The 21,943-nt window shown below is 42.1% G+C and overlaps 1 protein-coding gene across 1 annotated transcript in view; it reads left to right on the top strand.

The window, feature by feature from the left end:
• Positions 1-18,985, top strand: part of MICOS10 (mitochondrial contact site and cristae organizing system subunit 10) — a 35,842-nt gene extending 16,857 nt beyond the window's left edge. Inside the window, exons 2-4 of the mRNA XM_043991072.1 lie at positions 13,959-14,006; positions 15,765-15,874; positions 18,746-18,985. Coding sequence (XP_043847007.1) covers positions 13,959-14,006; positions 15,765-15,874; positions 18,746-18,754 — 167 coding nt within the window. The 3' untranslated portion in view covers positions 18,755-18,985. The remainder of the gene's footprint in view (positions 1-13,958; positions 14,007-15,764; positions 15,875-18,745) is intronic.
• Positions 18,986-21,943: the final 2,958 nt, after the last annotated feature.

Raw genomic sequence — 21,943 nt, 5'->3', positions numbered from 1 at the left:
TATTACCAGTTCATGCATCACTTCATGCAAAAGACAAAATTTACTAAAAAGCTGAGTGCCAGAATTTAGAAAGCCTAAATCTGGTTATGTGCCCTGAGGAGCTCACTATTTCAAGGGATCCTTTTCCCCTTTAGAAAGAAACTTCTTGTCATGAAATTGAACTTCCCCTTATATATTTTGTTTGTAAATTTCACTGTTCATGTGTTGCCTTTTCTTAAAGCAACATATATTTGTCTTCTGGGATACATAGCAGGCAGTGGGTTAAACTTTTACTAAACACCTGCTGAATGCTTTTCTTTTTCCAACCTGAGACCCATAAATTGTTGTCTACCTGAGAACTTCCTGCTGTTCTTGTATCCTCTGGCTAACTGGAAGAGGCTATAAATAGGGCCCCTGAAACATCTACTTTTTTTTTTTTAACAGTGTTGGCTTTTGAGAAGCTGAGCTAGAGGAACTAGCTCTTGGTCCCTTTGTACTGACATCTTTTTTTTTATTAATTCACTTTGAGAATTTACATGACTTGGCATTTTAAACACGGACACCTGAAAACCCAGTCTCCAAGGATTCAGCTAGATTGGAGCTGTCTTGAAGCTATTTCCCTCTCCCCTTTTTAATAGGATCCTGAACATCTTTCATAAATAAGGAATGCATCTTGGAAATATAATTCTCACTACATTCAGTCCCAGGGGCACTTTTCTATGAAGGCATGTACCTGTTTTGTCCTGTCATAACAAATGCCCTTGATGATGGTAAGAGCTTTGATAGGGACATGGCTAGACAAGAAAATACAACTATTGCAAATAAATCAAGTTGGAATTAATGAAAATTTGCTAAGACATAAATCTCATTTTATTAAACATTAAAAAGAATATTTTTTAAATTGCCGTTTAGAACAAAGCTATAATAACCATTAGCAGGATTATCAGAAGAGCCGCTTATCTATTTAGGTGTATAAGAAGCTACTTTTTTTTCAAACCATTGACAGCTAGAGGCAGTGCAGTCTATAAGAAAACCTGCTCTGAGTTCCACCTCTGGCTCCCTCCACAGTGTCACGCTGAGCAAATCCTGACTGCTTGGAGATAATTCCTGACTGCAGCTCACTATATATCTTAGCCCTTTACTAAGTGCCTTTGAGTTGCATAAAGTCAGGGCACTGTTTCTTATCTCTACTTTGTGTCTTCAGGAGAGCCTAGCATAGTGCTTTATAAATGCTTGATAAAATTGAGTCGCAGGATGCTTTATAAGAGTAAGGCCAGGTTGTCAAGAAGGCCATTAAATATTTGTCTCACTTTGGGAAATTATTTCAGGTCTTTGTGTAAAAGCAATGAAAGAAGTTTACTAAATGGTGGCCTCCTAGTCGTAAGAAGCTACATTTCTGTAGTGCTTTTTAGTTTGCCTGGAAACAACCTCATAAGATGGGTGGTTCAGGTTTTGTTGTTCTTGCATTACAGAGGTATAGAAAGGCAGAGCCTTTGCTGTGGTCACATGACTTACAAGTGACACAGGTGGGACTTCACCCAATTCTTCCAGTCTTTTTTATGCTGTCTTCTTGTAGCCTGGGAAATCATTGAGTCTCCTCAAAGTGAAATTTACTTCTCCCAGACCTTTTTTCATGTCTACGCACTGCTGACTCCATAGTTCTATTATTTACCCACATCCTGATGTAGATTAGTACATAAATAAAACGATGTCATATACTTTACTCATGGGTAGGAGTAGGAATGGGGGTGGGTTTCCAGATTTCCCATTGGCCACTTCATGTCCTTGGGTATATCACTTACCCTCTCAGGGCCTCAGTCTCTGTACATGCGATGATGATGACAATGAAGATGGTGATGACAATGAAGATGGTGATGTATAATGATTACTGAGATTTATACGATACTTTTTAAAGTTTGAAATGCCCTTTAAATCTCTAGCTTCATTTGAGCCTCATAATAACCCTGTGAGGTAGGTGGTAGAGGTGATGTGTACATGGTGAATGGAGAATTGGCCTTTAAGTTAAGAAGAGCTGGGTTCAGGGGACAGCTAGGTGGCACAGTGGATAGAGCACCGGCCCTGGATTCAGGAGGACCTGAGTTCAAATCTGGCCTCAGACACTTGACACTTACTAGCTGTATGACCCTGGGCAAGTCACTTAACCCCCATTGCCCTGCCCCCCCCAAAAAGAAGAGCTGGGTTCAAGTCCTGACCGTGTGACCCTTGGCAAGTGTCTTGACCTTTCTGTGTCCTAGCTAACTCTGTAAAATGGTAAGTCACAGAGAAGGTGCAACCTACTCTGATAGAGGGAATTTCTTTGCCCTGGATTTCCTGTGCCAATAAAATCCCAGGTCTAATCCCTATCTACACCTGTTTTTTATAGAAGGGGAATCCCGGGTAAGTTCAGTTAATCAACAAGCATTTATTAAACACTTGCTCAGTGCCAGGCGCTGTGCAGAGTATTAGAAATTGAAAAGCAAAAATGAAACAGTTCTTGCCCTCAAGGAGTATATCTTCTGAAGGGGAATACAACATGAGCACACGTCCAGGGCCCAGCACTTGGTAAATTCCAGAGGAGGAATTTGAATTTAGCACTTCGTAAAATGAGGCAGTTGGATTAGATGTACTCAGAGGTTTCTTCCAGCTTTAAATCTACAGCCCTCTGCAGCTGACTCTGGTTTTTCATACTTGATAACCTCAATAAGTAGCTTTTAGGCTTAGTAATAGATTCCCCTTTTTATGAAACTCAGCTATTGAATGTTAGCAGGGAAATGGAGTTGAGGATAAGTCTGAGGTCTTTCTAATGTTGATTACTCTCCCAGTTCCTAGTGCCCCTTTCCCCCCTCCCCCCCAGATTATTTTACCCCAGCCAAGATTATTTTGTATCTATTTTATGCCTGTTGTGTATATGTCACCTTCTCTTGCTAGATTATAAATTGGGGATTAAGGACTGTTATTTTTTTCTATCTCCCAGTGCCTGGTTATGTAGTAGGTACTTAATAAATGCTCATTGTTTGATTACCAGTGATTATATTTGAGTCTGTTGTCTCTGGGAAAACCAAACATATTGTGTCATTCTTTTAAATTACAAAGTTCATGGGCATAAACAAAGGAGCAAGAAGGACAACTAGCATCCACCAAGTTTTATTAATATCATTAACGTCTTTTCCCAGGTGATCAGTTGAGGACTTGGTCTGTCTTGAGTTCTGGGTTATCCACTAGACAGTTTTATGATGGAATTTGGGGCATAGAGCACATGTTTGAGTGTATAGCAGATTGATTTGGGGTATAGTCATTTCTTTCCGAGAGACCGAGTGTCAGAAGAGTTTGTTCCAGAAAGTGTTTTAGCGCATCAGCTCCTTCGTGTGTGAATTCTTTATAGCTCCTCTCTGTACTTGCAGCAAGTCTCATTGTCAGGCCCATCGTAGGCACCTATCACAAGGTTTATCCAACACACTTGGAGGAAAAAGTAAACTTAGGACTGAATAAACAATTTTCCTTGTTTAAACATTCACCTTAGGGAGGTGAAAAATGCTTTGGACTCCCTTCCTTTGGCATTTTCCTCCAAGACAGCCTGACATGCAAAGAAAGGAAAAGAATAAAAGTGGCCCAGGGCAGGAGGGAAAAAATCTTCCCTTTTGCAAGTTGGCTTGTTTTCCTTGTAAGACAAACCTTTCATGTTTTATTGTTATGAAGTTGAAGCCTGGCCTCGCCTAGAGGTGCTGATCTCGGAGGAGAAACAGCTGCAGAGTCAGTGTCCCCAGATCAGGCGGGAGGTTCTTTGAAGCAACACGTTGCCTTTTAAAAGGAAATTGAGCATGTGAGAACTTGAACCTGTAAAACTCATCAGCAGGTCCCACCGTTGTTTATCTCTCCTAGAACTGAGATCACTAACCAAGTGAAACAAACCAGCAGCCTATTTTTTGTTGATAGTATTTGTGTGCCTGTGAGTGCTTCCGCATATCTGTGCGTTTGTAACGGAGAGGGGCGCCTAGCCTAGCTTTCTGCCTTTAAAGAGAGGAGGCAATGAATGAAAGAAAGAAAGAAAGAAAGAAAGAAAGAAAGAAAGAAAGAAAGAAAGAAAGAAAGAAAGAAAGAAAGAAAGAAAGAAAGAAAGAGGAGGTGATAGGAATAGGCTGCCAAGATTGACCACTTATGAAAGGAAAATGTCATCTGATTATTATAGGTAATAAATATTTCTTAATCATGTGAATGAATTTATGTGTTATTTTTATGGTTACACAGCAAGTTCTTTGATAATTCCTTTTGCTGGTCTAAAGTGATTTTTTTTTCTTGCAACAAACATTTATTTTATTTTCCATTTACATGTAAGAGTAGTTTTCAACATTCATTTTCATAAGATTTAGAGTTCCAAATTTTTCTCCCTCCCTCCCTTTCCTCCTCCCTCTGGTCTAAACTGATTTTAAGCAGATATTTAAATTCAGAAACTTCTTTTACTCTTCTTGGTGGTGATAGTAGTTGCATACTGGCACTTGGAAGCATTTATCTTCATGATATCAAGAATCAGTGTGACATCTTGGGTGTTCATACTTCTTCCAGTGACAGCCCCTTATGTATGTAGGACCAGCCTGTTAGAGCTGGCAGGAACTTGAGAGATCATCTAGTTCTGTCCCCACCTCATTGGACACATGAGCAAACTTGGAAGGGAAGTAGAAAAATCAGGACTTGAATTTGGGTCTCTTGTTTCCTGGACCAAGGTGCTTCCTCTTAGCACTGTGTGCTAAATTGAGGGGACACAGTGAGATGAAAACAGCTCCTGATCTCAGGAGCTGAAGGGAGAAAAGGAGCACACACGTAAATATAGAAGGCAATACCCATGCAATTTCAGGGCTGGGGCAAAGCTGGAGTTAATCTGTAAGGGTCTCATGAAGAAGGTGGCTCTTGAGGCGAACTTGGAAGGGCTCTTGGTACTCTGCACCTCATTTCCAAGTTGGCTTAATGAGCTGCTGTAGCTGAAGAAAAGAAATGGCTTAGTGGCTGATCTTCTGGTGCTGAAACTCTCTAGGTCAGTCCTGGGAACAAAGACAGCCTGTTGCTGGGCCTGGATTTGAAACCTTTGCAGAATGTCAAGACCGGCCAGAGCTTCAGCATAACCAGCCTTTGAGAGCTCAGGTCACTTCCAGGGCCCAGAGGTGAAATCTGGAGAAAGAAAGGTTTTTCTAGCTAATACTTATCTATAGGGCAAAGTGGCGCAGTGCATAGAAGGCTTGGTTGGTGTGGCTCCTGAAAGGCCTGGCTTCAGCTCCTATGGTGGGGCATCCCCATATCGAACCGGGCCATTCCAGATCTTTTACCTGCTTGGCCACTTAGCTGTGGGAGGGTGGGTTGGCATCTCATTTAACTTATCTTATTTCAGCAAACATTTCTTTAAGAAGCACCTTTAAAAGTGATAAGACCTGGGGGGCAGCTAGGTGGTACAGTAGATAGAGCACCGGCCCTGGAGTCAGGAGGACCTGAGTTCAAATCCGGCCTCAGACACATAACACTTACTAGCTGTGTGACCCTGGGCAAGTCACTTAACCCCAATTGCCTCACTAAAAAAAAAAAAAAGTGATAGGACCTGGGAGGTACAAAGATGAGCCAGACTTGGTCTCTGCCCATCCCTGCCCTGAAGGTGTATGTGGTCTAGTTGGAGAGAACCTCCAAGGGCCTCCTTTCCCTCCTGTATAGAATGAGCAGGATGGATTAAGGTCCCTTTCGGCCGTGACAGTCTCATGTTCTTGTGTTGTTTTGGATTGATTGATACAGGTAGAAGCAGATTTAGCATTATTCTTGGTCAAGTGCTAGGAAAAGTTGATCATCAGAGAGCATGCCTTCCATAGGGGAAAGAGAAGACAGGCATAGAGTATGAGGGAGAAGAAAAATGCTGAAATATTTTTTTCCTTTTGGGCTTTCAATTTATTTGCCCCCAAATTGCCTCCAGATGTAGCAGACCTAAAGCTGTGATTGTAACCTATCCTGTTTTTACTGGCCCATCTCACCATCCCATTGCCCGGTTTGAAATCTGCAAGCCAGTCCAAATTCTTTACCTCATGTTCTAGTACTAATTTGCCACGTTACTCATCTTTCAGCTGCAAGGGGGTGAGGCAAATAGCCTTGAAATTAAACTCAGGGTCATTTCATAAACTGGGCAATGATAGATACTTGCTAGAGAGAATCAGTCTTGGTAAATCTCATTTGTGAAGTACTTGAATCCCTGTCCCAATAGCCCAGATAGCCCATAAATAGAGCCAGATCATCAGTTCTTAGATTCAGACCTTAAGAGATTAATAGAAGGTCCCGAGAGGTCTGGTAGCTTGTCCAGGGTCACATATGTGGTTGGTAAGTAGCAGAGCTGGGACTTGAACACACTTCTTTTGACTATAAATCCATTGCCCTTTCCCCTATCCTGTCAGGGTAGGTCATGAATCCTAACAACCGCTTGGCCCTGTGTGTACTTGTTAGTAGCCTGGTTGCCTAGTACTGGTGTTCCGCATTGCTGCGTGGGGACCATGGATCATTTTCTGGCAGCATCTCATTTGGCTGGCAGGAGAAATCCTGGCAGTCTTTACTTGGAAGGTAGTAATCTCATTGGGGGAAGAAATTGGAGGAAGACTCCTTGGTCTTTAATGCCTCATGATGTCCAGCTCACTCTTATCATCTGGCATCCTCGACTATGTTTTAGAAACTGATCTGTTTGCTTTTGTTTTTCTGCTGTACTAACTCTGAAGACAGGCTAGTTTTAAGGCATTACATTCAAATGATGCAAGATGTGTCTCACTATAAATAACTTTTCATTGATTGGCCAATTGTTTAAGTTGGATGTAAAAATTCCATGTAGGATTAGAAGTAGGTGGTAGCTGTTCACTTCTGGCTTTTCAAGTTTAACAGTAAAAGCGACGCCTAATGCTGGCTTTGTTGGCCTTTGTGAAGTAATCATTTTCAGTTCAAATTTAGATCTTTACAGGCCAGCAGTCAGAACAAATGAGAAGGCCTAATGGCCACATTCAGTAGGAAAGACTTGTCAGAAGGTACCCTGGGTCAGGGGTCAAAACAGTTTATTTTATGAATTTTTGTAGATAGCAATTCTTCCTCATAGTATAATTCTTCAGGCCAGCAGCAGCTGGACTGTTGCAAAGGTATTAGGAAGGAAGTAAATGAATCAGAAACCTCTCTTGGAAAAGTGGTAGGAATGAGGCTGTGGCTTAGTGTGACACCAGTTTCTCCTCAATTGGAGATGACGTGGATGGCTCAGATAGTGTTGGAGCAGCCTGCTTTATTGCTTTATTACCAAAACAGCATGAAATTTTGGTTAGACATTCAAAATCTTGGGGATGTAAGCCCCCATACTATGAGACTAAATAAAACAAGGGAGTATTCAACCTTATGCTTAATGATAAAGATGCTAGTTGTGTAAAAACTGATTGGTGGGTTGTCACTGAAGTAAGTGGCATGTTTGGGAAGATTGGATATTCAAAATATCTTTGTAAAGCAGATAGGTCTTTTATAATTGGATCATGGAAACTATTCAGGGAAGAGAAAAGGTCTTTTAAAAGCAATTGTTAGAATAATTCTGTGACAAACCTAATAGATTGAATTTCATCCCTTCCATTGTACACAATGGTTGTTTTTATTGGTAAAACCAGCTTATCTCATATGTGGGATGCTTTTTATATATATATATATATATATATATATATATATAGAGAGAGAGAGAGAGAGAGAGAGAGAGAGAGAGAGAGAGAGAGAGAGAGAGAGCTCTGTAGTCTAACTTTCATGAAAGAATTAACTTGCCTGATGAAGAAAGTTTCCATAGGAAGTAGATCACATTCAGGGTTGTGGGGGGTGTGTGTGGGTGTGATGTTTATGGGTTTTGTTGCAATTGAAGGGCCATGGAAAATTTAAAAGCAGGTATTAGTACTATGTCATTAAAGTACATTTGTATTTGTTCTTTATATTTAAGACCAGTTTTAGTGCAGAACATAGTTAATACTTGGTGAAATGAGGGTGCTAGTGCTCTGTGATTTCTTCTCTTTTAAAACTTAAATTGTTTTTTTTCTTTTCACTTAACAAAAATATTTTTTCTTTCCCTTGTAAATGTTGACTGCTAAACTTATTTTTTCCCCTCTTTCTTTTTAGCTTTTTCTTACAAGGAATGGTTCACTGAGTGGGAAGAAGGATATATTTGTAAATGAATGTGATATAGCAACAAAAGACAGCAATGAAAACAATTTAGATAGATTTGGGGGGATATCCTTTGTTTCTACATCACCTAGATTTCCCCATGTCCTTCCTCCTTCTCTTAGGGAGCCATCCTTTATAACAAAGTGGTGGTGGTGGTTTTAAAAAAGAAAAAGAGAAGAAAAAAATTCAGTAAAACCAGTTAATACATGGAAAAAAACTGACATTATATGCAATAATATGTCTACTCCTTGGACCCCCCCCCCCTTTGTAAAGGAGTGGGGGTGGGATTAAGGGTCTTCTTATATCTCTTCTTTGAGGCTAAGCTTGTTATTTTTGCCACATTCAGTTGTGTATAATGTCTTCTGGTTCTGCTTATTTTTCTTTGCATCATTTAATTGTAAATCCATGCTTCTCCATATTCATTATGCTCTTTTCTTATTGCACAATAATATTCCGTTATATTCATTTACCAAAATTTGTTTAGCCATCCCTAAGCAATGGATATCCATCCATTTTGTTTCCAGTTCTTTGCTATTTCGAAAAGTACTACTATAAATATTTTGGTGTATATTTGCCTTTCTTTTTATTAAAAACTTTAGAGTCTAGTAGTGAAATCTGGATCAAAGGGTATGCACATTTTAGTCGTTTTATTTGCATCATTTTAAAATGGTTTTGCCATTTCACAGCTCTGCCTACATGCATTGGTATGCTTGTCTGTCTTTTTGCAGCCCCTCCAACATTAACTATTCCCATCATTTATCATCTCCAACAGTTTGTTGAGTAGGAGGTGAAACCAGAGGTTATTTTTATGTGTATTTTTCTTTATTTTTTGTGATTTGAAGCATTATTTCATATGGTTAATAATTCACAATTTTTCTTTTGAGAGCTGTCTGTTTATATCCTTTGGCTACATCTATTGGGGAATGACTTTTACATATTTACATACATGATTCTTACATATTTTTGCTAAACATCTACTTATCTTGGATATCAATTCCTTGTCAGATATATTTTATATAAAGACCTCTTCCCCCATAATGGCTTCCCTTCTTATCATAGATGTCTTATTAATTTTGCTTGTGCCAAATGTGATTGTAATCAAAATTATCTCTTATCTTTTGTAATTGCTTCTATCCCATGTTTGCTTGAGAATTCATCCCTTGCCTTTAATAGTATATGATCTGTTTCTCTTCTGATTTTGTTATGGTATGATCTTTTTTGGGGGTAGGGCAATGAGGATTAAATGACTTGCCCAGGGTAACACAGCTAGTAAGTGTCAAGTGTCTGAGGCCGGATTTGACCTCAGGTCCTTCTGAATCCAGGGCCAGTGTTTTATCCACTGTGCCACCTCGCTGCCCCTGGTATGATCTTTAATAGTCCGGTCAAGTATCTGTTCTAAATATATTGTGGAATGTAGTCTAAGATATTAGAATGAGCCTAACTTTTGCCAGACCATCCTTCATTTTTCTGCAGTTCTTATTAAACAGGAAGTTCTTCCTGAAGTAGTTTATATTTTCAGGTTGATCAAACACTGGGTTATTGTGTTCATTTGTTTCTTATCCTTCCTTGTTCTGGTAGGTCAGGAGAATTCTGTAGAAATAACGTATGTAGTCCTTAGCAAAGCATTTGATATAGGGACTTCTGCTGTTCATCTGGAAAAGCCGAGAAGATGTGATGTGAGCTAGACAGCAGTATAGTTTGGTGAGTTTGCAGCTGATCAGATGGCCTGGCCCAAAGCGCAGTCAGTCATTTTTTGTTTCAAGTTCTCTAAGGACTCAGATGAACTAGAGATGTATGTTGAATATTTTTATTCAAAGACTTTTCAGATTTATAGACTATGCAAAGCTGAGAGGGGGTAGATAATACATTGGGTATAAGAGTCAGGATTTATTAAAGATATTTACAGGCAATTCATTGGGCTGAATCTGATAAGATTACATTTAATAGGGACAAATAGAAAGTCTTTTACCTGGATTCAAAGAATCTATTTCACACATAGGTAGACAATGGAGGAAGCATGCCTGGACAGAAGCTTGTCTAAGAAAGATCTAGGGGTTTAGTGGAATGTAAGCTCAGTGAGTCAGCAGTGTCATATAGCAGGCAAGAAAACGAATGTAATCTTAGGCTTTGTTAAGAGACAGTGTCCTTGATGGGGGAGGTGATTATCCTTCTGTTGTAGACATCTGGAATATTGTGTTTGGTCCTGGGCGCTGCTACATTTTTAGGAAGGACATTGAAAAGCTTAATTTTCCAGATGATGGCAAGAACGATGATGAAAGGTCTGGAGTTCGTATCACATGAGATCCCTTGAAAATTGTCGGGGTCTGGAGAAGAGTTGTCTTCTTGGGGGAACATGATCATTTTCTCCGGATATCTGAAAGGTAGTTACAGTGCAGAGGCATTGGGTTTGTTCTGCTTGGCCAAAGAGGACCCAACTAAGAACAGTGGCTGGATGTTACAGAGAGGCACATTTAGGCTGGATGTCAGGAAGAATTCCCCTAACTTCTGAGCTGTCTAAAAGGTGGGAGTGGCTCCCTCACTTGGAGTCCTCAAGGAAAAACTTGATGAACAGTTTTTGGGTGCGGTGAAGAAGGGATTCTTTTGGGGTGATCTTGTGGGGAGCTCCAAGAGGTTGCCTTTCCTCTGCCATCTTGGCTCTGCCCCGAGAAGGGATTCTTGTTCAGGCATAGATTGGGCTAGAGAGCTGGCCACTGAAGTTTATTCCACCAATGAATTCTGTGATTCTGGGGCATTGGAGGTGGCACAGCCAAGAGAGTTCTGGACTTGGAATCTGAGAATTGAGTATACTACCTCAGACACTGATTAGCTGTTAACCTGACCCTGGGCAGGGTACTTCACCTCTCTGGGCCTTCCTTTCCTCACTGTGAAATTAGGAAGTTGGATTCGATGTCCCTTTCAGCTCTAAATCTATGAGCCTGTGATTTTAATAGAGACATGACAATAATAGCTTACATTTCTGCATTATCTCTTTTTAAAAAGTTAAAGCCACTTACCAATATTCCCCTCTGTTAAAACATCCCTTGTAACAGAAAAAGTTAATAAAACCAACCCACATAGAGAATGCTTCTGATGGTGCTTGTATATGCAGTGTTCCATGCCCACAGTCTTCCATTTTTCTATGAGGACAAAGAGTTATTTCATCCTCTTTCCCCTGGGATTGAGATTGGTAGTGACATTTAATTGAAGTATAACTGCCTTTTGCTGTTTTCAGTTACATTATCCTTTCACAGCAGTGTTAGATCAGTAGAGCAAGTGTTTTGTTATGCCCGTTTTTTAGATTAGGACTCTGCAAAGCTATGACTCAGACCCAGATTTGTGACTCCCAGGCCAGTACTCTTTTTTTGGGGGGGGGGTGGGGCAATTGGGGTTAAGTGACTTGCCCAGGGTCACACAGCTAGTAAGTGTCAAGTGTCTGAGGCCGGATTTGAACTCAGGTCCTCCTGAATCCAGGGCCAGTGCTCTATCCACTGTGCCACCTAGCTGCCCCAGTATTCTTTCCATTATACCCCAGGGAAAGGCTTCTTTTCTAGATGCTTCAACATATCTCTATCACCTAAAATGTGTCCAAAGGCACAATTACTGTCTCATTAATGTCTTAACCTGTGGGTAAGATCTTCTAGCAGAATGGGTGAGAGAACCCAGGAAATGTAGCAATGCTTTGTAGCAATTTTGAAAGTCTCTGAAGAGAGTTCTCCACCCGTTTTTGAGCCTTAGAGATCCTTTCAATAGGATTTTAGTGGACTGCAAGCTCCCTATGACTCAGCAGGGTCACATGGTGGCCAAATATGCCATCATGACCTCAGGTTGTGGGAGTTGATAGCCCTGCTATCCCCTGTCTTGGCTCCACACACATCTGGATTTGTCATGTACCATTCTGAACAACACAGTCGGAGAAGGGCATGGACACACTGTACAAAGGAGGACAGCCAGGATGGTGAGAGGACAAGAGACTCGGCCATGTGAAGATCTGTTGGAAGGAGTCTTCCAAGCCCTGGCTCTATGCATGACTGTGCTGAAGCTCAGAGAAATGGAGTTACTTGCCTGAGTTTACACAGTTAGAGCTGGTTTTGGAACTCTGGTTCTATGACTCTGAGTAAATTGTTTTTCTTAGGCCAGCAATCTTCAAGGTATTCCTATTCAGGTAGGGTTTAAAGTAGATGACTGCTAAGATATTGTCAGAGGAACATAGATTTAGAGCTACCCAGAACCTTAGAGATCATCTAATCCTTGGGGAACAGGTTGGGCTAAGTGGAGAAATTTCAAGGAATCCAGGAACTTGGATGGGGAAAAAATTACATATTTCTTTTTTTTTTTTTAACTTAAAAAAATAAGGCAGCTAGGTGGCACAATGGATAGAGCACTGGCCCTGGAGTCAGGAGTACCTGAGTTCAAATCTGGCCTCAGAAACTTAACACTTACTAGCTGTGTGACCCTGGGCAATTCACTTAACCCCAATTGCCTAACTTAAAAAATAATAAAACATTTGTATTTAGAGTTTTGAGTTCCAAATTTTATCCTTCCTTCCCTCCCTCCCCTCCCCCTTCCTGAGTTGGTAAGAAATCAGATATGGGTTATACATGTGCAACTCTACATAAAACATTACCGTGTTAGTCATTTTGTACAAGAAAACTTGAATCAAAGAAAACATGAAATAAAGTGAAAAATGGCATGTGGTCAGTATGTGTTCAATCTTTGGAGGTGGAGAGTGTTTCATCCATAGTTCTTTGGGATTGTCTTGTTGAGAATAGTTAAGTCACTAGCAGTTCTTCATCAAACAGTATTGTTTTCACTGTGCACACTGTTCTCTTGGTTCTGCTCACTGTACTATACATCAGTTCCTACAAGTCTTTCCAGGCCTTTCTGAAATCATCCTCCTTGTCATTTCTTTTTTTGGGGGGGGGGAGCAATGAAGGTTAAGTGACTTGCCCAGGGTCACACAGCTAGTAAGTGTCAAGTGTCTGAAATCAGATTTGAACTCAGTCCTCCTGAATCCAGGGCCAGTGCTTTATCTACTGCGCCACCTATCTGCCCCGCCCTTTGTCATTTCTTATAGCACAATAATATTCTATCACCATCATATACCACAGCTTATGTAGCCATTTCCCAGTTGATGGGCATTCCTTTGATTTCCAATTCTTAGCTACCACAGAAAGAACTGCTATAAATAAAAAATTACATATTTCTTTTCACTTAACCCTAACTGAAACTTAACATTTTGTTCAATTATTTAAAAACATAATTCTTTGAAGGGATCTATAGCTTACAAACTCCCAAAAAGGGGACTGTGACATAAAGGTTAAGAACCCCTGAACTGATCAAAGCATCTCACTTTATAGAAGAGGAAACCAAGGTCCAGAGGGGTAACATGACCTTCCCAAGATCACAGAGTCAATAGCATAGCTGCAATTTGAATCCAGGTCAACTGGCCCTAAAATCTCTTTCTGCTCTAATATTTTACCTTCTAATTCTGTTGTATTATCGTTGTGTGAGGTGGAGGAATGGAATTGTTATTTCTAGTTGCCGAAGTAGAAGCTGAGCATATACTGTAAGGAATTAGAAAAGTTAGTCATGAAGACAGGACAAAAATTAAGGTTACTGCAGTTGGGAATTCTAGCAGTGACTCTGCTCCTAGTGGTCAGGAGGAAATCGTTCTATGTTCTGCTGGTAGACGAAAATCTAAAACTTAAATGTGAAATCGAATCGAATGTGGATGGGATCGTTTGTTTTCTCATAAATAGGCTTAACATGACTCTTTCTGTTCTCTCTTTCTACAGGTACAGGGTTTGGATTGGGAATTGTTTTCTCACTTACATTCTTCAAAAGTAAGTGTGACCATTATTGAAATTTCTTGTACATTATAGAGTAAATGCCTCAAAAGCAAACACTGGGGAAGAGCAAATGTGGGGATGCCAGCCCTTTTACTGCTGCGCTCAGATCCAATCCAGATAGGCTGGACAGCACAGAAATTGTTCTGAGCATTGATCAAGGCTTAACCACTTGTGAAATCCCAAGGCTCAGCAGGGAAACAGATTTCTAATTAATTGGTACTTTTCCATTCTTATGACCATTCCAGAAACTTGTATTGAACTCCTGCTGTGTCATGCACTGTGGGAGATAGGAAGATTAATAAGGCCAAAGTTTTAGCTGGGTTCAAACCCAGCTAAATCTTCTTCAGACTAAACATTGAAGCAATAAGGCCCCCATCCTCAAGCAGCTTAGAGCCCAGTAGGAGAGATGATGCACATATACAACTCTAATCCAAGGGGAAATGAAGTCAGTGTCCTCAGAGGTATGGACCGTGTGCTTGAGGAGTGAGATGGTTTCTGGCTGTGGGATCAGAGAAGGCTTCCCAGAGGAGGCAGCATTTGAACGAAGCGGGGTAGGGGTGGGGTGGGGGAGAAAAGAAGGGCCTGACAGAAGTGGACAGGGGGCAGACAGCATCAGAGCTTCCTTTCTTGTGTAAAGGGGCTTCCCAGTTATATTAGTAGACCTCCCTAGCATGCTTTATTGGCTGCAGACATTTTCTTGTTTAATAAAGACAACAACGCGCCTATTTCTCTAGTACATAACAATCCTCTGAGGTGGGTGGTGCCACAGAGGAGGGAGAAAGACAGAGGACAATCAGCTGACCCCTGCCCCAGACCTCAGGTCTTTGAACACCCCTCCCAGAGCCTTTCCAAGAGTGGGGAGCTCCTTGATACAAGAGGCAGGAACACAAACATGGCATTCTTGGCTGCCTTGACTCTTGTCGGCAGAGTTCCACTGTGGCACATGTGGCAGCATGTCCATGCTTTGTTGTGCAGTCTTTCTGTGAAGAAATGACTGCGAGCGTATTCCAAGCTGACCTAAAATAAGGAGTCATAATCAGAGCATTCATTTTTAGGATGAAGAATAATGGCTTATTAAGAACATAGTATCATAGATTTAGAACTGGGTGGGAATTTGTAGATCACCTAGCCCAACCCCTTCCTTTTACAAATGAAGAGCCTGAGGCCCAGAAAGGAAAAGAGTGACTTGTCTATAAGCCTGAATTAGTAGACTTGATGTATCTGTATTAAAAGATTCCTTATTTGGTAATAGTAATGTATGAAAAAGGAAGAGGGATCCCATTCTCAGTTTCGGTTTCATGAGGACAGGGTCTAGTACCGTAGGACCACTTAACAAATTACTCGTTGAAATTGTCAGATCTTGGTAACGTCCCACGAATTCTAGATGAGCTGGTTAATTCACCTTCCCTGCCCTTTCTTTGCCATGAAGCACACACAGTGCCAATAGAATCAGAGGGTATCAGAGCTGGAAGGGAGCCTTTAGAGAAGGCACAGCACCTTCATTTGATCAAGGAGGAAAAATGAGGCCCTGAGAGGTGGTGACTTGTTGACAGTCACACAGTCAGGAAGTGGCAAGGGCAGGATTGAGCTAAGGAAGGCTGGCAAATTTTCTTCCTTGATGTGGAAAAGATTTCATGTTTGTTGAGGGCTGGTGTAGTTGGTATTCTCGGTTAATAGCTTCAGTTATGTTTTTTTCTTAATGTTTTTGGATTGGTATTTTTTTTTTCTCTTTTTTGCTTTTCTTTCCCTTAGGAAGGATGTGGCCATTAGCCTTTGGTTCTGGCATGGGATTGGGAATGGCCTACTCCAACTGTCAGCATGATTTCCAAGCCCCATATCTTCTGCATGGAAAATATGTCAAAGTACGTACAGAACTGATATTTCCTTTATTGACTCATTCTGCCTTCTCTCCTCCAGAGGAAATGCATTTCTTGCCAGGGCTAAAGAGTGCCATCCATGGCAGAGAACTTGGAGAAGCTGAGCTCTGAGCTATTCTGGCTCCCTCGGGGTCTAATGCCTTTTGACATTTACCTAACTGTGTTAAAAGTGAATACAATCATCCCTAAACACAAGTCAAAACTTGAACACAGCCCTTCTATTTCCCTTCAGTCTTCTCTTCTGCAGGCTAACCCTTGAAACTCCATACTCTTTTATAAAAAGCTTTGGATTTGGAGAGAAAGGGCCTGGACTCAAATGCTGGCTCTGCTTCTTAGCATTTCTGACAATGGGCCACTGCTTTCCCCTCTCAGGGGCTCAGGCTCCCCCTTTCTAAAAGGAGGGCTGTGATAAGGTGATTGAGAAGGTTCCTTCTGGCTCCGAATTCTACGTTTTGTGCTAACTGTCCATTCTCTGGGTCTTGAGAGCCAGATCAACCTGAGATTCAGCCTTTTCTACTCTCAGGCATTCACATTCAGATAAACCTGCAGATATACAGATTTCTGTCTTTGAAAGCTTCTCACTCTGAATCAAACAAACAGTGCACATAGAAAAACTTTGTTTCAGATTCAGTGCTCCACAGTATCTCACCCTCACAACCTGGTTCTACAATGGCTTGGGATTACCTGGTTTGGTTTTGGGTACAGGTGGGAAAATTGAGGCACTGAGGAGTTACTGACCTGCTAATAGGCATTTAAACCATCTGTGATGATCATGGGGATGAATACCGTGCCAGATCTGCAAGGGACCTTAGAACCTAGAATGTTTGAATTTGGAAGACCATAGAATAAAAAATATGAAAAACACCCAAAAGATATCTCATAGGATCAGAGGAAAGAACCTTAGAGATTCTTCCAAGCCCCTCATGTCATAAAGGAGGAAATTGAGATTAAAAATGGTCAAGGGGCTTGTACAAAATCCCACTGATGGTTCGGAGGATAGTAGATTTAAAGCTAGAATGGATCTCAGAGGCCATGGTATTTAACATCCTTTTTTATGGGTGAGAAAACTGAAGCCTAAGTGACTTGCCCAGGGTAACATAGTAATAAGCAGCTGAAGTGGTCTCAGATGGGTTCTGTGGTTGAACTCCAGCCCTGCTCCTTAGAGACCTACTCTAGTGCTGCTGTCCATCTAGGAATATTTAGTCTGCAGAAGGATGCTAGTGATTGAAACAGTTTGGAAAATGACACAGTCATACATTGGAAGGAAGTTTGGTACAGTGGAAACAGCTGGATTTGGAAAAGATTCATGTTCTGGTGATTCTGCTTCCTGTGTGCCCTTGGGGAACCACTTTAACGCCTTTTGGCCTCAGTTTCCTCGTCTATTAAAATAACAAGTGCAGTTGGACTATGAGACCACTGATGGCCCTTCCAGCTCTAAACCCTGGAATCTCTGACGTGCCATATACAAATAGAGACATGGGGGGGGCGCGGGGGGGGGCGGGGTTGGGAGTTCGTTGATTTGTCTTTAGAATTTTTAATCAAGTGATTTGAGGGAAGAATGTGCCTCACAACCTTCCTTGTTCCTTTACTTAGGGGGAAGGTCCCTTGGAAAGAAGTTTCGGTGATGGGTTAATAACGAGTACCTATCTCCCTCCAATGTTTGGGGCTCATGGCTCAGCCCCCTCTACAAAGTAGAGCCCATAAGCGCATGGACCTTTGATGAAAGAAAGCATTGAAAGGCAAAGGGCCTCTGCCCCGTTAAACGGTGGTGAGGGTTGAGCTGAGTGCAGGGCACAACAGCCCCAATATCCCATAAAGAGCTATATTTGCTGCATTGATCTTCACAGAAACTGCTTCACAAATGTAGAGACTGAGGCTCAGAAATGGAAAGTGACTTGCTCAGGGTCTCCTAATAACGGGGTTACCAGATGCCAAGCCCCAATGATGAGACTCTCCCAGCCGTTGGGCAGTCTTCATTTTAAACCCTGCTGGACTCGCTGCGAGATGACTTAGTAACAGACGAAGAGGGTTTGGAGCAGGGAGGGTTGGCGTGCTAAAGAGTCTGGCAGCCTCTTCTTCCATGTTACTGAATAATTTCTGTCCTGTAGCTAAGGGTGGTCCAGCTCAGGATGAGGTAATCAGTGGGCCGGTGCTGAGAAGCAGCGCAGCTGTTTGCGTGGCATTGAGGCTGAGGACAGGCCAGCCCCCCTCCTCCCACTCCCTGCCTGGCCATTTTCCTGGCACAGACCAGCCATGTGCTTGGGCGCAAAGAAGGGGGGGCAGCCAACGAGGCTTAATTGTTTCAAACCTTGACATTGGTCCAAGATGTTCTGTCATGGGTAGTGGCCCAAGGGTGATTAGCTGCACAGTGTCTACTTAACGGCTGGTGGTTAGAGTAGAAAACGTGTTGGTTTTTTTTTTTTTTTTCCAACAACCAGACCTGCCCCATTAGAGAATGGCTTTGTTACTTTATCTGAACTTGAGTCTTTGCTCTGGTGTTGTCATCCTTTCCTCCTCAAAAAGAATGTGATACTGATTTGAGGCTTAGATGAATTAGGGGCCCCAAGTCTGCCTGTAACAGTTTAGTCCCGTCACAGATGGCCGCTGGGGTTTTGTTTTAAATTTTTAAAGTCTTGGGGGGGGGGTGGCGTTGCATCCTCTGTGAAGTGAGATGGGAAGGAGGCAGCGCTTCATAAAGAGGCTTCCCAGCAGTGGATGAGGCAGGCTCCCAGCCCCTGACTTTGCAGAGGATCACAGCCACATTGAAACTCTGGGGTCTCGCGTGAAGCGGGCGGTTAAAACAGGGAGTCCAGAGCCTGAATTTACAGCAATAATCTGAGTGCTCTTGCCTTACAGGAGCAGTGACTTATGGCTGAGAACATCCCAGTGGGAGGAAGAGAAATCATGTTTATTCCTCAGGAATATTGAAGTGCCCTGGAGTAAGCTGAAATTCTTCTATAACAATGTTATCAGTAAATGCTTTCTACTCCAGCACACTGTTTATGTATTTGAAACCTAGTCTGTTTCTTGTTTTGTATTTTCTCTCTGGAAATTGCAAGAAGAAGGTCTTAGGAGAAATAAATTAAATGAAAATAGGATGAGGTCTTGTGTGTTTCTTACTCTGTGCTGTGAATGCCAGGAAGACTGAACTGCCGACAGCTGTGACCACCTGGCTGAAGCTCGTCAAGCATTGTCCCAGAACACCAGCTGTTGTGTGTCCCTCCCCACTCATGCCCTGATGTATGGTTTACAGGAGTGCTTCCACCTTATGTGTCTCAGGCCAGGAGATACGGCAGCTGCTGCTGCTGGATACAGTGTGCAGGGTTTGGATTTTTGAGGCCTTGCTTTCCTTACCCTTCTGCCTTTTCTTCCTCCTTATGCAAGGCACTAAGTGGGGAGATAAATATCAGATGAATCCCCTGCAATAAAAGATAAACACAGAAAAGGTCTGGAGCTGCACTGAGAGGTACACAGATTACAGGAACTGGACCCAGGGAAGTCTTGGGTGAGAAGGCTTCCAGGGCAGGCTGGCACCTTCTCTACCCCAGAGCACTTTAGAGGTTAAGGGACTTGCTGAGAATCACACAGCCACTACATGTCAGAGGCAAGATTGACCCCAGGTCTTGGCTTTGAGGCTGGCTTTCTCATCACTACACTTTGTTGCCTCACACAGAAAAATACAATACAAATTCAAATACAGTCAGTACTTCTGAATCCCCAGTAAGTATCATGTGCTAGATGCGTAGTTGTGATGACTTATTAATAACACAAAGCCTCACCTCTACACATAGGCTTCAGCTGCTCTCTGGGAAGAGTGGGTAAAGGCAAAATTAGCTGGAACCTCTCCTTCCTGCCTAGGGGCATAAAGAACAGCTCTTTGACATGTCAGAGAGCCCTCCTTTCCTACACACATAATACCACTGAAGCCCAGATGAGACTTGGCTCCAGAGTATGACCGTCAATTGGGTAAACTGGCCTTGACACAATTCAATTTTCTACTTTTCTGATACAACCACCTGTCTGATTCTGGTGTGGCAGCAGCCAGGGCCATTGGGAAAGAATGAATTTTCCCACAGCCCACTAAAAGGACCAAACTCCTGTGACTGGCATTCAAGGCTCTATACAACCTGGCACTTCTCTATATTTCCAGCTTTATCTTCCCATTGACATTATCTGTATTCCAGCCCAATCTGACCCTGTGTTTCCCTGCCTCCACACCTTTGCTAATACCGTTTCCTGTGACTGGAATTGCCCTTTGTCCATAACTACCTATTGACACTGTGCCTCTCCCTAAAAGCCTAGCATGAATTCCACCTCTCCCATGAACCCTTCTCTGATTGCTTGATCTCAAACTGGAAATGGGGGGCAGGTAGGTGGTGCAGTGGATAAAGTGCTGGCCCTGGATTCAGGAGGACCTGAGTTCAGATCTGACCTCAGACACTTGATACTAGCTGTGTGACCCTGGGCAAGTCACTTAACCCTCATTGCCCTGCAAAAAAAAAAAAAAATCAAACTGGAAATGAACCTTCCTTTCAATCTGATAACACATCAAATACTTACGTTTATTACATTCTCATTTGTACTGTGTAAGGCATAGTTAGGTGGCATAGTGGCTAGAGTGCTAGATCTGGAGTCAGGAAGACCCAGTTCAAATCTAACCTCAAAGGGGCAGCAAGGTGGTACAGTGGATAAAGCACTGGCCCTGGATTCAGGAGGACCTGAGTTCAAATCCAGACACTTGACACTTACTAGTTCTGTGATCCTGGACAAGTCACTTAACCCTCATTGCCCCGCAAAAATATAATTTTTAAAAAGCCAAACAAATCTGACTTCAAGATACTAGCTATCTGACCCAGGGCAAGTCACTTCACCTCTGCCTCAGTTTCTTCATCCATCTAGAACAGAAATCATAGTAGCATCTATCTCCCAAAGTTGTCAGGAGGATCAAATATGATATTTGTAAAAGCACTGTATAAATGCTATTATTATCCTATCATATCAGAACCTTCTTGATGGTGTTTGCTGTGCTTTATTTATCTTTATGTCTCTGCACTGAGTTCATTTCACACAATAGGTACTTAATACATGGGTATGGTTTTGTTGAATTAGCTGAAGCACTCCATGAAAGAAGGGAATGTGAAGACGTGCTTCAACCCCTTATACTTGCCTCCTGGGTATTAGTATTGAAAGTTAATATCGGTATTCCCCTTAATTAAAAGTTGTTTCTATTCCAGTGTGAACCAGACATGGAGGAGAGTGATTCACTTAAGTGAAAATCCAAATTGTGCAACCCTTCTCCAGCTCTGCCAGCGAAATCAGGAGGGGAGAGACACTGCAATCTGTTCGTGGTATCTCTTCATGCTTTCTTTGAGGTGGGAGTTCATCCTTGTCACTGCCCAAGCCCTCTGTAGCTCCTTGTCTCCTGTGATTCTTGACCTCATTGACCTTAGTTCTACTACTTACCACTGATGTGACCTTGGGCAGATCACGTTGTCTCACTGGGCCTGTTTCCTCATCTGTAAAATGGGGGCATTAAACTAGATGATGTCTGGGGTCCCTTCCCAATAAGATGAGCCCATGAATTTTTGTATTTCTGAGATCACATTGTCCTGTCTGTGATTTGCAGCTATGTAACTTAGAGATGGGCTTTTGTGGCCAGCAGTGACTTGGTGCTTGAAAAGTCCTGCTCAGTGTCCTAAGTGCAGTCAAGCCTAATCTTATTCTCTACACTGGTCTATGTTTATTGTTGTTTTTGTTTTGTTTTTTGGTTTTTTTTGCAGGGCAATTTGGGTTAAGTGACTTGCCCAGGGTCACACAGCTAGTAAGTGTTAAGTGTCTGAGGCCAGATTTGAACTCAGGTACTCCTGACTCCAGGGCCGGTGCTCTATCCACTGCGCCATCTAGCTGCCCACTGGTCTATGTTTATACTGTTATGAACTGGCTCAGTAGATTGCCCATCCATTTGCATGATGTAGGTTCTCTTTCATCTACTTTGTTTTCCCAGTGTGCATTGGTAGACCAGTTTTCCCTCCCAGTGACCTTGGATCTTATTTA

This window comes from Dromiciops gliroides, chromosome 3, assembly GCF_019393635.1.
Source record: "Dromiciops gliroides isolate mDroGli1 chromosome 3, mDroGli1.pri, whole genome shotgun sequence".
NCBI lineage: Eukaryota > Metazoa > Chordata > Mammalia > Microbiotheria > Microbiotheriidae > Dromiciops > Dromiciops gliroides.
This window is presented reverse-complemented; position numbering and strand designations above follow the sequence as displayed.